Source organism: Lolium perenne, chromosome 4 (assembly GCF_019359855.2).
Source record: "Lolium perenne isolate Kyuss_39 chromosome 4, Kyuss_2.0, whole genome shotgun sequence".
Lineage (NCBI taxonomy): Eukaryota > Viridiplantae > Streptophyta > Magnoliopsida > Poales > Poaceae > Lolium > Lolium perenne.
In genome coordinates this window covers 81,015,319-81,029,867 of record NC_067247.2, presented here as the reverse complement: position 1 = coordinate 81,029,867, position 14,549 = coordinate 81,015,319, and the positions used below count along the sequence as shown (strand labels likewise).

Genomic DNA, 14,549 nt, shown 5'->3' with positions numbered 1-14,549 from the left:
ACGGACCGGGTTTATCCGAAGAACGAGTTCGTGCCGTCCCGTCGGCTGCGGAACTCGAGGGAGCCAGCCATGCCTCCCGTTTCTCGGGCCACTTTCCCCGAACCCGAATTCACCGCGCCCCACCGAAAACTACTGACTGCCAAGCGGGGCCACCCAGAACAGCTCGCACAGTAAAAAGGAACAGACGGCGTCGCAGTTTGAAACTTGGAACGTCCGCCCTAATTGACCGAATTTACGAGGATGCCCCCGGCACTACACACGAACGAGCCGGGCCAGCAGCAGAGAGAAACGCGACTGGTGGCAACTCCGTGAATATGTACCTTTCCACGGGGCCTTTTGAGTTTCTCCATATCCTCCCACTTTCCCGCCCGAACCCTCCGCCCTTTCTCTCTCTGCTCTGCCGTAGCAGGGGCCACCCACGCCTCGCCGTCACATAGACCCGTTTCCCGTGGTCCTTCTACGTGGGACCCACTTCCCAGTGTCAACAGTCCACAAGACCGGTTCTATCTACTGGACCTGCCGTACCACCCCACTCTGCAGGGATCGAGGAGGCCCGTGCCTCCCATTTCCCGGGCCACCTTCCCGGTTCACCGCGCCACGCCCAACACTACCAGCCGACAGGTGGGGTCACCGCCATCGGCCCCACACGTCAGTGAGAAATCTCTGGCCCGGCTCGCACATCAGCGAGCGAGAACCCACCCGGCCCTGCCCTCATGCAGTAAAACCACGCCACACCACGGCGGAAACGGCACAGAGTTTACTACACTCCCTCCTCTCCCCACGAACCACTCTCTCTCCCAGCCGCCGCCGCCACCCTTCGTCCGTCCGCCGCGGGCGCTCCAGCCCGCCTCCTCGACTCCGTCGGCCATCCCCGAGGCCGGCCTCGGCGCCTTCCGAAGCCCAGATGGTCGCCATGGCCAATGGGGTCAAGGTCGAACCCGCCGCCGCCGTCCCCGACACCACCGCCGCCGCCAACGGAAAGGCTGACTCGCCGATATCAGTTCTCGGGGACGAGGTGGTTTATTCCTACAAACCTCCATTTCTAGATCTATCGGTTGTTTTCCTCTGTGGACGATTTCTGTATTTTGTCAGTTCGGATTCTCTGACAGTTTCGATTAAATAGCACCATGAATCTGAGTTTTTTCCCGTGCGAAAAACCCCGGAAAATGTCGAAATCCAATGATGGAAACACAGTTTTGGGGGCGATGCTTGTATTTTCTCCTAGCGGTTTCGATTCCTGACGCGATTATTTTCCTCTGCAAAAATCAGAAAATGCCGGAACCCAAGGTCGAGAAGGCGGCCCTCCTGGACACGCTGAAGGTGGAGGACACGGCGGAGGAGTTCCTGGACGCGCCGTCGTCCCTGCCCATCGACCTGGAGGCCAAGAACGGCGACGCGGCGCTCATCACGGAGGTCATGGCCAAGGAGGAGGAGGAGCTGTGCCAGGCGCGGATCAAGGCCGACGAGGAGGAGGAGGCCCGGAGGAGGGAGGAGGCCGCCAGGCAGGCTGCCGACCCCAAGGCGCGGTTCAACAAGCTGGACGAGCTGCTCACGCAGACGCAGCTCTACTCCGAGTTCCTGCTCGAGAAGATGGACCAGATCACCGATGTGCATGTACGGCTCTCTCCCACCGTTTTTTTTTTTCTAAATGTCTTTCGGCACTTGTTATTGCTAGTTATTCGCCCTTTCCTGTTGACATTGGTGTGACTTATTGCCTGTAGTCAACACCGAAGAAAGCTGTTGAAATCAAGCAGGAGGAGGAGCCTGTGGAGGAGCAGAAGAAAGGGCGTGGCAGGAAGAGGAAGTCCAATGCTAAGCCGCAGTATAATGACGTGAGTTTATCAGACTTCATATATTATACTCTGTGTATGCTTTGGCTGTCTACCAGATTATGCAGATGTTTCTTTTTTTTGTCATATACCTTTGCTGTACTGTGGTATACTGTGTAGTCTGTGTTACCTGCTCAATGGACTTTGTATTATAACTTGTGTTGCTGATTGGATAGTTCTAGGGTGCGCGTTTGAACAATTGATGTTCACTCCTCAAGATGCCCTCATTACTTTTACAAATCTTAGCTAAGCGAGCTAATCAAGATTTGTTGCAGCACAATGTTCTGAATGTCTACACTAGTTTGGACTTGTTGATGTCACTTGAACGCCATTTGTTTCAATTTCTAAATGGATAACTTGATCTATCAGTAGTGATAAGAATTTATAGGAAAATTGTTCATGTTCATTGATTAACCTTATCTTTCTTCTGACAACCGAAATCGAAATGTTTTTCAGAAGAAGGCTAAGACAGCAGTGGCAGCAATGCTTACAAGAAAGCGTGAAGACGGTGCTGCTGCTGATGGTACACTCACAGAAGAAGAAAAGTGGGAACAAGAGCAAGCCAACCTTGTTCCGTTATTGACTGGTGGAAAGTTGAAATCTTACCAGATAAAGGGTGTTAAGTGGCTAATTTCACTGTGGCAAAATGGGCTGAATGGGATATTAGCTGACCAAATGGGCCTTGGGAAAACGATCCAGACAATTGCATTTCTTGCCCATCTCAAAGGGAATGGTATGCACGGTCCATACATGGTTATTGCTCCCCTTTCAACTCTGTCAAACTGGTTGAATGAGTTAACAAGGTAAAGTATCCAGAATTGTGATATACTGTGCTTAGTCTGCTGTCTTACATGGAATTCTTAATTTCAGGTTCACCCCATCTGTGAATGGTATAATTTACCATGGAACTAAAGATGCTCGGGCAGAGTTGAGGAGAAAACACATGCCCAAAACAACCGGTCCTGATTTTCCGATAATAATCACTTCATATGAGATGGCCATGTATGATGCGAGGCTTCTTGCTAATTATAAGTGGAAGTATGTTGTTGTAGATGAGGTAATGGAATAGCACATGCTCTGAATTATTGTCCTTGTAAATTTCTCCCCCTTCCCTATGTATTTATGCCTAATGCCGATACTTCTCTTTCCAGGGCCATCGGTTGAAAAATACTAAGTGTAAATTATTGAGGGAGTTAAAGCGCATTCCGATGGATAACAAGCTCCTTTTGACCGGAACACCTCTTCAGAATAACCTAGCAGAGCTGTGGTCACTGTTGAACTTCATTTTGCCTGATATATTCTCATCCCATGAGGAATTTGAGTCATGGTATGATCCGCTGAGCTAACACATGCATCACTGCCAGCGCTCTATTCTATCTAGTAACTCTCCATATTTTTTCGCCTTCTATTGATGATAATCATCCAATGCGACATTTGTCTAGCTCTAAAATAGTTTTTCTCTGCCACTAGTTAGATTTTATATTGAGTGTTGATCTATGTGCGAGTCTAACTGGACATATGCCTGTTTTGTCATGATTCCTAAAGTTATCAGTATTCAGTCCTTGAGTGTATATTATAAATAAATCAGTTGAAAAGAATCTGTTAATTTAATTAGTTGAGATATCAGTTTCCTGGCATAAGCATAAATATAGGTGGTAATTTTTGTAATTTTACTACCCATGCAACTCTTGAATCGTCGGGTTTTTTGGTAACCTGGTGAGGAGCTGCCCATTCATTAAGAAGAATATAGGAATAAGTAGTAACACTAGTAGCATTTTGGCCCTGTTTTCAATCGTACAGTCTGAAAAATTACAATCCAAACATATGACTACTTAAAATTAGGGATTACCATAGATGGCGGGGGCACCGCCTGTGCTCTCTGGCTGATCTCCTCATGGGCTAGATGGTCCATGTATATCAGCTGCAGTCTGAAAAATTACAACCCAAACATATGACTACTTAAAATAGACGGCAGGGGGCACTGCCTGTGCTCTCTGGCTGATCTCCTCATGGGCTTGGTCCATGTATATCAGCTGCTTGAGTATACAGCACACTCTGTACATTATTGTGAACTTGGGATATGTAGACCCTTAAAAGAACACCCCCATTTGAAATGTGATATCTGCAGTAGCAAACACATGTTGCAGCATTTCTGTCTGATTATTTTGTGTAACGGATGCTGTATATGTCTGTTGATTTGCCTATTAATTTGTAGTACAGTTTTATCTTATATTTTCTATGTTGTGTGTTGATATCTTTTCCAAGATGTATACTGATGAATAAAGTTATATGTACATAGTGATCTTGTATTTTTTTATGTTGTGTGTCTTATGTTTTGCTAAGATGTATACTGAATTACTGAGGAATGAATGTATATGTACATATTATTAAAAACTATCCAGACAACACCTTAACATTAACATGAGGTGTTTTTGATACGCAGACAGGGAAGTTGTTATATATTTCATGTATAATTGTATTATTTTGCCTCCATTCATCTGATGACAATCTTCTCTCAGGTTTGATTTTTCTGGGAAGGTAGACGAGGAACAACAGGAAGAAAGTGATGAGAACAAAAGAGTCCTTGTTGTCTCAAAACTTCATGCCATTTTGCGTCCATTCCTTTTAAGGCGGATGAAGGAAGATGTAGAACTCACGCTTCCACGAAAGAAAGAGATAATCATTTATGCTAACATGACTGAACATCAGAAGCAAATCCAGAATCACTTGGTTGAGGAGACATTTGATGAATACTTGCATGAGAACATGGATATTGGTATGCAAGGCTCATGCATGTTGTGCTTTATTCTTATACTTAACCTTGTGCATTAGTAAATAACATTTCTAATAACAAGTTTTTGCTATATTGTAGTTTTGCGTAAACCTGGCATCAAGACGAAGCTAAATAATCTACTCATTCAGCTGAGGAAAAACTGCGCCCACCCTGATCTTTTCAATATTGCATTCGACGCAAACAGTAAGTCTCATTTGGCCTGTCCTTTTTTGCATTGCTCTATTTGAGTGGTTATTTTATTTTTAGCTGCCTTGTTATTTATTTATTTATTTATTTATTTATTCTGTTTACAGGTCTCTATCCACCTGTTGATAAGCTTCTGGAACAATGTGGCAAATTTCAGCTGTTGGACAGATTACTGGATATTCTACTCAAACGGAACCACAAGGTTGATGTTCTCTTCTTGTTCTAGTCTTTAAATCTACTATTTCAATTTATATTTCAGACCATAGATGATTTCTGTTTGTCAGACCTGAAATATAGTTCAATTGATATGCTTGTAGGTCCTAATATTTTCGCAATGGACAAAAGTTTTGGACCTCCTTGACTACTATTTGGAGGTAAAAGGCCTGAAGGTTTGCCGAATTGATGGGAGTGTTAATTTGGAAGTTCGGAGGAAGCAGGTAATGTGGTAGCATTCCAATGTGTAACTAACTTACTGAATATCATTTGTCTTACATATGCTTGTGTATACTGAGCTATAACTATTCATGGCATGTTTACAGTAGGCGTGACAGACACCTTCTAGCTAACCTTTTCTTTTGTTTCTGCATTTTGCTTTCACAGATTTTTGCCTTTATAACTTTTTGCCCCTTCTGTGGGTTCTTCTAATACAAAGTGACAGCCTTTTTGATGTGTGTTCGTAGATAAAATATAGAAACTAACATATCATATCTCTATTTCTACTTTCGTAACAAATGATCCTTATCCATATAAACCCATATTTGGTTGCCTTGTGATACGCATGAAAATGCCTATGGTAACAATGATCCTTATCCATATAAACCCATATTTGGTTGCCTTGTGCTACGCATGAAAATGCCATTCTAGATCTGGAAGAATCGCATTATACTCTTTGGTGCTAATTTACAAACGAACTTTAGTTTCCTATATGTGTACATGAATAATTTAGAATGTAGGTTGCCATGTGTTGAAATATACACTTTCTACATGCTTATCCTTTTCTGTTAGATAATTGTTGGTGGCTGTTGTTATCTCACAGTATATATTTTGTACTGGTATCCTCTGGCAGATAGCGGACTTCAATGACTTGAACAGTGGCATGAATGTTTTCATTCTAAGCACACGTGCTGGTGGGCTTGGTATCAACCTTACTTCTGCTGATACTTGCATCCTGTATGATAGTGACTGGGTAATTTTCTATCTTTCTGTCATTCTGTGATAGTTTAATCCAAATGAAATGAAATGCTCCATGGTTATAATGCTTTCCTCCAGTTAGCTTTCGTAGCTGTGACATGCTTAATATTTGCTTCGTTCTGTAGAATCCTCAAATGGATTTGCAAGCTATGGATCGATGCCACCGGATTGGTCAAACACAGCCAGTTCATGTTTACCGGTTGGCAACATCCAATTCTGTGGAGGTATGGTTGAGGGATAACCTGTGGACTCTTGCTTGGCTATGCTTTGTGGCATCAGCGCTCATCATATTGTTGTTGCAGGGACGGATTATTAAGAGAGCTTTTGGAAAGTTGAAGCTAGAGCATGTCGTGATCGGCAAGGGACAGTTTCAACAAGATGCTGCAAAGCCTAACGCCTTAGATGTAAGTGTTTCTCTTCTGTGTATATAGGCTGACCTTGTAAATTATTTCTTCAGTCATCAAACACTAAAAGTACATACACAAAAGCAAATAGTCAAGCAAGACATTTTCAATGATGCGGTCTTTTCCTTGTCGAAAATGCAGGAGGCGGAGCTGCTGGCGCTGCTTAGGGATGAGCAGGCTGAGGAAGACAGGATGATTCAGACAGATATCAGTGATGAGGACCTTCTGAAGCTGATGGAACGGACTGACCTCACAGGTGCTCCTGCGGCTGCTGGTGCCGCCCCTCTTGTCCCACTGAAAGGGCCTGGGTGGGAGGTGGTGCTTCCAGCCAAGGGTGGTGGCGGCATGCTCTCTGCGCTCGCCAGCTGAGCCCCGTCGGCAGCCTATGAATGACACAACGCTTGGTGTTTTGGTCCTTGGGCTTGTTCGCCGCTAACTAGCCTATGTTATGTAACGTGACAACAGTATCCCCCCTAAGTAATTATCGACCGGGCGTTGCACTATCTAGATTAGGAAGCTGATGTTTTGGCGAGCTGTGTTGTAACTTGAGCTCGTGCCTTGTTCGAAGGCCAACCTATGTAAGACTGTTGGTGGTATGGTAGTCTATGCTAAGCAGTTCGGGAATGGCATTGTGGTGTTGCTGCTGCATTGTTTAGATTTGTAGCGTGGCCACAGTTCTTTTTACATTTCAAGCCGGCTGATGAGTGGTGACACAAATTAGATCCGGCTACTTGAAGCTTTTGTAAAGCAAAAGTACATGACAAACTCTTGACTGTTAAGAAATGTTTGGTCCTGTCATGGGTAGTTTAAGCAAAGAACCACGGTGCCAGCGAAAGGAGAAGATACACAAGACGGTTCCCCAAACAGTCGCCCAAAATACTTTCGAGGCACCGTCTGATGCTCCCTTCCGCCTAACAAAAGAAAGCTCTCTGTTACCTTAGTTAATAATGGCCTGCCTTTAGAAAAAGAAAAGCAAGATTGATGAAAACCGCCCCCTTTTCACACAACCATCAAGAGATTATACAAGAGTATTTCGCTGCAGTGCTGGACTGCAGGGCTTTATCAACACACAACCATCCAGAGATTGCGCGTGAGGAACTATGATGACAAAAAGCAGTCGCTCTCCTAGCGACTCGTGGCAATGAAACTGGAGAGGAAACGGAATTGGCACCTTGCATCACCTCAATGATCACATATAAAATGTAATCAATCCAACAAACCCTCTTTAGGTGTCCCATTTTGGTGCCTTTGTTCGTCATACCTAAGACCAGCTGTCGGCCTGGGCGTGGTGGTCACCGACGTGGGCAAATCACCATTTTCAGATGTCCCTTTCGAGCAATCCTATCTGTCTAGACGGATTCTTGTGACTGGATATCCATGGGTGAAACTAGATCTGTGCATGCCTGTTATTTTAGCCGTTGGAACTTGTCGATGCCCCCACGGCACGGCTGCTGGTTCAACTTAGCTGCGATCGACCGAGCGAGAACACAGTTCAGGAACAGATTAGGAGGTCTATTTGCAGTTGAGTGTGTGCGTGTCGCACGAAATTCAGGCCAACGGCAAAATGTATGCCAATATTTTGCACGCTCATCACGCAGTTCCCCCAACATTGGGTCTGTTATGCGTGCCCGTGCGTCACGCATAATACTTTCCACCGGCTAGTGGGCTAGTGGCTGGTAGTTCTGGGAGGAGTTGGTATGGTGAAATAAAAAACGTCCCAACCACCGTAAATTTGTGAGATCGTCAATTTCGGATGCAGCAATACTCCATCCCGAGCACAAATGCTATATATACACTGATTTAGGCCAAACATTTGCAACACTACTTCATTGGAAAAAAAAACGGTTGGCGGGAGGGAATATTGAACTTGAAACTCGCCTCTTCACCACTGCTGTAACCATTACTCACTTCAGCCGGGAGTAAAAATGACGCTCAAACTGATGCTCACTTCTGCATTGCAAAACGAAATTCTCCATTAACTAGTTAATCAATGTGCTGCCTTTAGAAAAGACAGAACCGCAAGGCTTTATTAGTACACAATCAAACAGAGATTGTGCGTGATGACAATGAAAAGTAGTCGTGCCGCGACCCGTGGCAATAGACTGGGAAAAAAGTTCAAATTGTAGCATCACCTCGGCGATCACGTATAAAATGTAACCAACCAAACACTCTTTATATATTTCCTGTAGTTAGGCTGATTGTAGTTTAAGAAAAAATAACTACAAATTTGGTCAATGAAATATAAATTATATGTCACAAATATTTTTACTGGTTTCATTTTTGTAACATATGGTTCATATTTTGTTCATAATATATGGGAAGGAGTAGTATCATGTTGCCACAATGCTGGTTGTGGCTTCATCGACGAACTGTCGGCCTGTGCATGGTGGTAGCGTGGCGTACGTGGGCTAAGGGTAACTCTAACGGTGACTTGCAAATTAGACACTAAAAGTGTTCGATCTGGTCCGTTTAATAGGCCGTGCGGATTGGTCGGGAGTCCGCCCAATGGCGCCCCAATTTAGTCCACCTGTAGCCATTTTCAATGTATGCACATAGTTTTCGGCTATATTTGCACACATAAAAATATTGTGAATAACTTTTGAGCATCCTAGTCCACAAAACACAAAGTTATGAGTAATGTTAGTTTATTACAATCATTTAAACTCAAGTAGAATAAATAAGAAAGGACTAGTGGCTTCCAACATATGGTGAACCAATTTTCTTTTGGAGTTGGTTGTGAGTTGCACGGTCTCCTAGTTCAGGATGCACCACAAGAAAATCAGCGATTCTGCCGGTGGTGTAGGCTCGGGCGCAACCAATTCACCCAGAAATTTCCACGCTTGGTCATACACGCTGTCGTAGCACTCCTCCCCAATGATCATGCATGTTGTGCACGATCACACAAACAACCACGACCTCCACATCTGCTCCATGCTCCATGTCCTAGCAGGTGCCGAACAATAGCACAACGAGATTGCAGCACATCAAGTGCCCGATCTATATCCTTCCAAGTAGCTTCTCGATCTTTAGTAAACCTACTATCTTTATCGTCTTTACATATGCGGAATGTCTTTACAAATGTGCTCTAGGGAGGACAAATACCATCGGCTAGATAATACCCTTTGTCATAAGGGTGACCATTGATCTCAGAGTTGACTATTGGAGTATTTTCTTCCGCAAGTCTAGAGAACACCGGAAATCGCTAAAGTACGTTGTTGTTGTTGTGAGAGCCTTCCATGCCCAAAATAGAGGGACAAATCCAGATATCTGCAACCGTCTCATGTATGACTGTACATCCTCCCGCATGGCCTTGGTATTGCCCTTCCCACACAAATTGACAGCTCTTCCATTCTCCGTTCATGCAATCTATGCTTTTCAAGCATACCAGAAAATCATCTTGACTCATTGATTGACAATAGCCGGCAACATTTGTTTCTATTAAGTATTCTCTTGCAAACACGTGAATCACTCCTTTGCAGAACATGTACATTGACTCAAATCAAGTGGGCTCGCTCATGCGCATGTACTCATCAACTAGGTCATCTACAACTCCATACGCACACATCCTCACAGCTGTAGTGCGTTTCTGGTAAGAAGTGAGGCCAAGCTTACCAGTGGCATCCTTCTTTAACTGAAAGTAGCCATCATATTCCTTCACTCCGTGTAGAATACGTCATGAAAATTTTCATTGACATCCCAAAGCGCTGGAAAGGATGTGCCTTGAACAAAGATGATTTTTTTTCCTTGATATCGGAAAACATCGCCGAAAAAGTTAGCTTTCCAACAAAAATATTTCATTTCGTATTTTCAATCCATTTCACATAACAACATATGTAATCATATTATTCACACGATTCTTCTTATTACTTATCCATAGTCTAGTCACATTTTCATAGAAAGTACCAATATCAAACTTAACTAAACCTAAGATCCTACTCCAAATTATTTTTGAATATCACAACTAAGGCATAAGTGTTCTACCGATTCATTTTATGCACAAAACAGACAAACATTTTAATCCGGGAGCACAACAAGAAAATATTAGAATCTATAATACTAAGGACCCCTAAATCACCATACTCTTGTTTCATACTTACCAACCCCCAAGTTTGCCAAGTGATACTTGTGATGATCATCATAATTGCTCCACAAACAATGTGTCATTTATGAGTTAATTGTCCTGACCGCCCACTTATGGAATTTAAGCACTGACTACAAGCAAATAAGAATATTTACAAGACATGATCTAATCAGAACCAGCCTACTGGCATGAGACAACAATCTCCCTCTCAACCCTGCAATACGCTTAATGATTGCATCAATAATTGGTTGAAGATCTACTTTTCTAAGCTTTTCATAATGCAATGGTACACGCAAATATTGTATGGGGGAAATCATAATTTTGCACCCAAAGACCTGCGATAAAATGTTGCTTTCATACATTAATAGGTATCAGGTCACTTTCATTGAAGTTTATTTTCATCCCGGAAATCTGCTAAAAAGAGCAAGAATCCATTTCAACTTCTGGGCATTGTTATACATTGTTCTTTTTTTAGACCGAAGGCACAAAGTGTCCGACTTTAAATTAATAAAGCCCTGAGGTGGATACGGATACAAGAGTTTAAGGAACACCTCAACACCACAGCACGAAAGTCAAAAGGGCCACTCTGGCCACAACGAAAGCATATTACAACCATAATCGAAAAGCACTAAAAGAGTTTTTGGAGGCGGCCGGCGTGGCTAGGGTGGAGAACAGGTCTGGTCGAATAGGTCTTTAAGCATCGCCTCCAGCTGGACCAGCAGGGGTTCGTCCTTGTTCCTTTGAAGAGGTCGCCAAAGCTGCAAGTTAAGCCCGATTAGGAAAATACAATTTGCTAGTTGGCTTGGAAAATTAGCTTCGATTGTAAATTTATTTCGAATTTTCCAGAGCGCCCAGCAAATCGCAGCGAAGAGAACACGAAGGGTTCGCTGGGATTTGGCATTCAAACTTTGTATACAACTTTCCCAGACAGAGAAACAATAAGGGTTCCATGTCACCCCGAGCATGACCCTGATACCTGCCCAGACGAATTCTGCAAGGGCACAGCGGAAGAAGATATGGTCTACATTTTCTGGTAGCCCGCACATGGCACAAAGACCATCTGAAGGGCCCCTGCATTTAAGGATCTGATCATTCGAGGGCAGCCGGCCTCTAGATAGTTGGCACAAAAAGATTTTGATCTTCATGGGAACCCTACCCGTCCATATCGCGTTACTCAGAGGAGAAACTGGGCCCTGCACCAACTTCTTATAGAGGGACTTGACAGAGAACCGACCTGAGCCTTCCAATTTCCAGAGCACTTTGTCTCCGCCCTCGACCGGGACCACTTCTAATTCTTGGACCAATTGTTGCCAAATGATGGATTCTTCCTGACCAAACGTTCACCGAAAAAAGATGCGCCACCCGTCACCTTCATAGGCTCGTTCAATTGTGATCTCAGGGTCCGAACAAATTTGAAACAGCCTAGGATACCTCACACTGAGGGCCTCCTCTCCAGTCCAGTGGTCAGTCCAGAACAAAATATCTGAGCTGCCACCAGGAAAGAATCTCGCTCCCTGTTTGAGACTGCCTTGAGTTTGTGTAAGCTGTGCCAGAAGGGCGATTCTCCCACCGCCGTGGTCGAGAAGAATTGGTCCACTGGGTATTTAGCCTTGAGAAGCTGAAGCCAAAGAAGTTTGCTGTCATCCTCCGTGAGCATTCTCCAGATCCATTTAGTCATGAGGGCAATGTTCATGAGCTTTGTGTTCATAACTCCAAGGCCACCCTGGTCCTTGGGTTTACAAATGTCCTCCCAAGCCACCATATGGTATTTTCTCTTGTTTCCTTGTCCTTCCCAGAAGAATCTACATCCGTGTCTGTCAAAACCTTCGTGAGTACCATCCGTGAGGAGGAACAAACCCATAGAATATATCAGAAGGTTCGACAGACAAGCATTGATCAACGTTAAGCGAGCAGCAGATGACATGAACCTGCCTTGCCAGGGTTCCATACTGAGGGCAACCGAGTTCACCAAGGGTTCCATCTCAGCCATAGTGATCCTGCGATCGCACATAGGGAAGCCCAGATAGTTGAAGGGAAGGGTACCCTGTCTACAGTTCAGCAGATTGGCCACTATGGCTTGCTCAGCACCTGGGGCCCCCAGCACTAGTACTTCACTCTTATGGAAGTTAATCTTCATGCCAGATAGAAGTTCAAAGCAAATAAGTAAGAATTTCAGGTTTGTAATGCCCAACTGCGTGTTCTGGATGAGAATAACGGTATCATCCACGTACTGGAGGTGGGACACTCCCCCCTCGATCAGGAGAGGGACAACCCCTGCAATGTGGCCAGTGTCCCTGGCCCTGGTAAGCATCCCATCTAAGGCGTTAGCAACCAGGTCGAAGAACAGCGGGGAAATCGGATCGCCTTGCCTTACCCCATGTTTGTTGCGAAAGTATGGCCCAATCTCTCCATTAATCGATATGGCAGTCTGGCCACCACTGACCAGCTGCATAATTCTGTGCATGTAAGCCCCGTCAAAGCCTTTCCTAAGGAGCACTTCCTTTAGAAAGTCCCAGTTTACTATGTCATAAGCTTTTTCGAAGTCAAGCTTAAGCACGATCGCCGGTAGGTTCTTACTTGTAAGCTCATGCAAAATCTCATGCAAGGCCAGGGCCCCATCATGGATGAATCTACCCTTGATGAAGGCCGTCTGGGTTTGGGAGACTATCCTGTGCGCCACAGGGGAGAGTCTGGAGGCATACGCCTTTGCCACTATCTTGAAAATCACATTGATTAAAGCAATCGACCGGTACTGCTTAATTGAATCTGCACCCACCACCTTTGGAATAAGTGACAAGATTCCATAGTTCAACCTGGCGACATCCACCGTTCCGAGGGCAAACCCGTTCACGATCTGGAGGACCAACCCTCTAAGTCCAGGCCAGAAACGCTTGAAGAAGCTCACAGTGAAACCATCTGGTCATGGGGCTGTGTCAGTCTTGGTATCTTTGAGCACTTCCTCAAGTTCCTCCATGGAGAAGGAACGGAGCAGAGTCTCGTTCTCCTGATCCGTGACCCTGGCCTCTGTTGACCAGAAGCCGTGTTGTAGACTGAGCAGCTTTGGTTCCTCAGCCCCCATAAGAGCTCGATAAAAGTTGTATACATGTTGCGTGATCGCCTGTTGGTCTGTAATTTCCCCTTCCTCGGTCTTAAGGCTTGAGATGTGATACGTCTCCGACGTATCGATAATTTCTTATGTTCCATGCCACATTATTGATGATATCTACATGTTTTATGCATACTTTATGTCATATTTATGCATTTTCCGGCACTAACCTATTAACGAGATGCCGAAGAGCCGATTCTTTGTTTTTGCTGTTTTTGGTTTCAGAAATCCTAGTAAGGAAATATTCTCGGAATTGGACGAAATCAACGCCCAGGGGCCTATTTTCACACGAAGCTTCCAGAAGACCGAAGGAGTCACGAAGTGGGGCCACGAGGTGGCCAGACGCTAGGGCGGCGCGGCCCAAGCCCTGTCCGCGCCGGCCTAGTGTGTGGGCCCCCTGTCAGGCCCCCTGACCTATCTCCTCCGCCTACTTATAGCCTTCGTCGCGAAACCCCCAGTACCGAGAGCCACGATACGGAAAACCTTCCAGAGACGCCGCCGCCGCCAATCCCATCTCGGGGGATTCAGGAGATCGCCTCCGGCACCCTGCCGGAGAGGGGAATCATCTCCCGGAGGACTCTTCACCGCCATGGTCGCCTCCGGAGTGATGAGTGAGTAGTTCACCCCTGGACTATGGGTCCATAGCAGTAGCTAGATGGTCGTCTTCTCCTAATTATGCTTCATTGTCGGGTCTTGTGAGCTGCCTAACATGATCAAGATCATCTATCTGTAATGCTATATGTTGTGTTTGTTGGGATCCGATGGATAGAGAATACTATGCTATATTGATTATCTATCTATTACCTATGTGTTGTTTATGATCTTGCATGCTCTCCGTTATTAGTAGAGGCTCTGGCCAAGTTTTTACTCTTAACTCCAAGAGGGAGTATTTATGCTCGATAGTGGGTTCATGCCTCCATTAAATGCAGGACAGTGTGAGAAAGTTCTAATGTTGTGG

The 14,549-nt window shown here is 44.8% G+C and overlaps 1 protein-coding gene across 1 annotated transcript; it reads left to right on the top strand.

Annotated features, from left to right (window-relative positions):
* Nucleotides 1–800: 800 nt before the first annotated feature.
* LOC127293109 (ATP-dependent DNA helicase DDM1) lies at nt 801–7,028 on the top strand. Its single transcript, XM_051322665.2, has 14 exons — nt 801–1,015; nt 1,270–1,614; nt 1,722–1,832; nt 2,286–2,632; nt 2,700–2,886; nt 2,981–3,156; nt 4,349–4,605; nt 4,702–4,806; nt 4,917–5,011; nt 5,127–5,246; nt 5,876–5,995; nt 6,126–6,224; nt 6,303–6,404; nt 6,546–7,028. The coding sequence occupies exons 1-14, from the start codon at nt 905–907 to the stop codon at nt 6,771–6,773; spliced, it is 2,403 nt and encodes an 800-aa protein (XP_051178625.1). The 5' UTR covers nt 801–904; the 3' UTR covers nt 6,774–7,028.
* The last annotated feature ends 7,521 nt before the right edge of the window (nt 7,029–14,549 follow it).

Bases quoted from the DNA above. Each gene is read 5' to 3' on its own strand.
- LOC127293109 (XM_051322665.2), top strand. From the start codon at position 905: ATGGTCGCCATGGCCAATGGGGTCAAGGTCGAACCCGCCGCCGCCGTC. The intron at 2,633-2,699 runs GTAAAGTATCCA...TCTTAATTTCAG, and splicing joins TGGTTGAATGAGTTAACAAG to GTTCACCCCATCTGTGAATG. The intron at 2,887-2,980 runs GTAATGGAATAG...TTCTCTTTCCAG, and splicing joins AGTATGTTGTTGTAGATGAG to GGCCATCGGTTGAAAAATAC.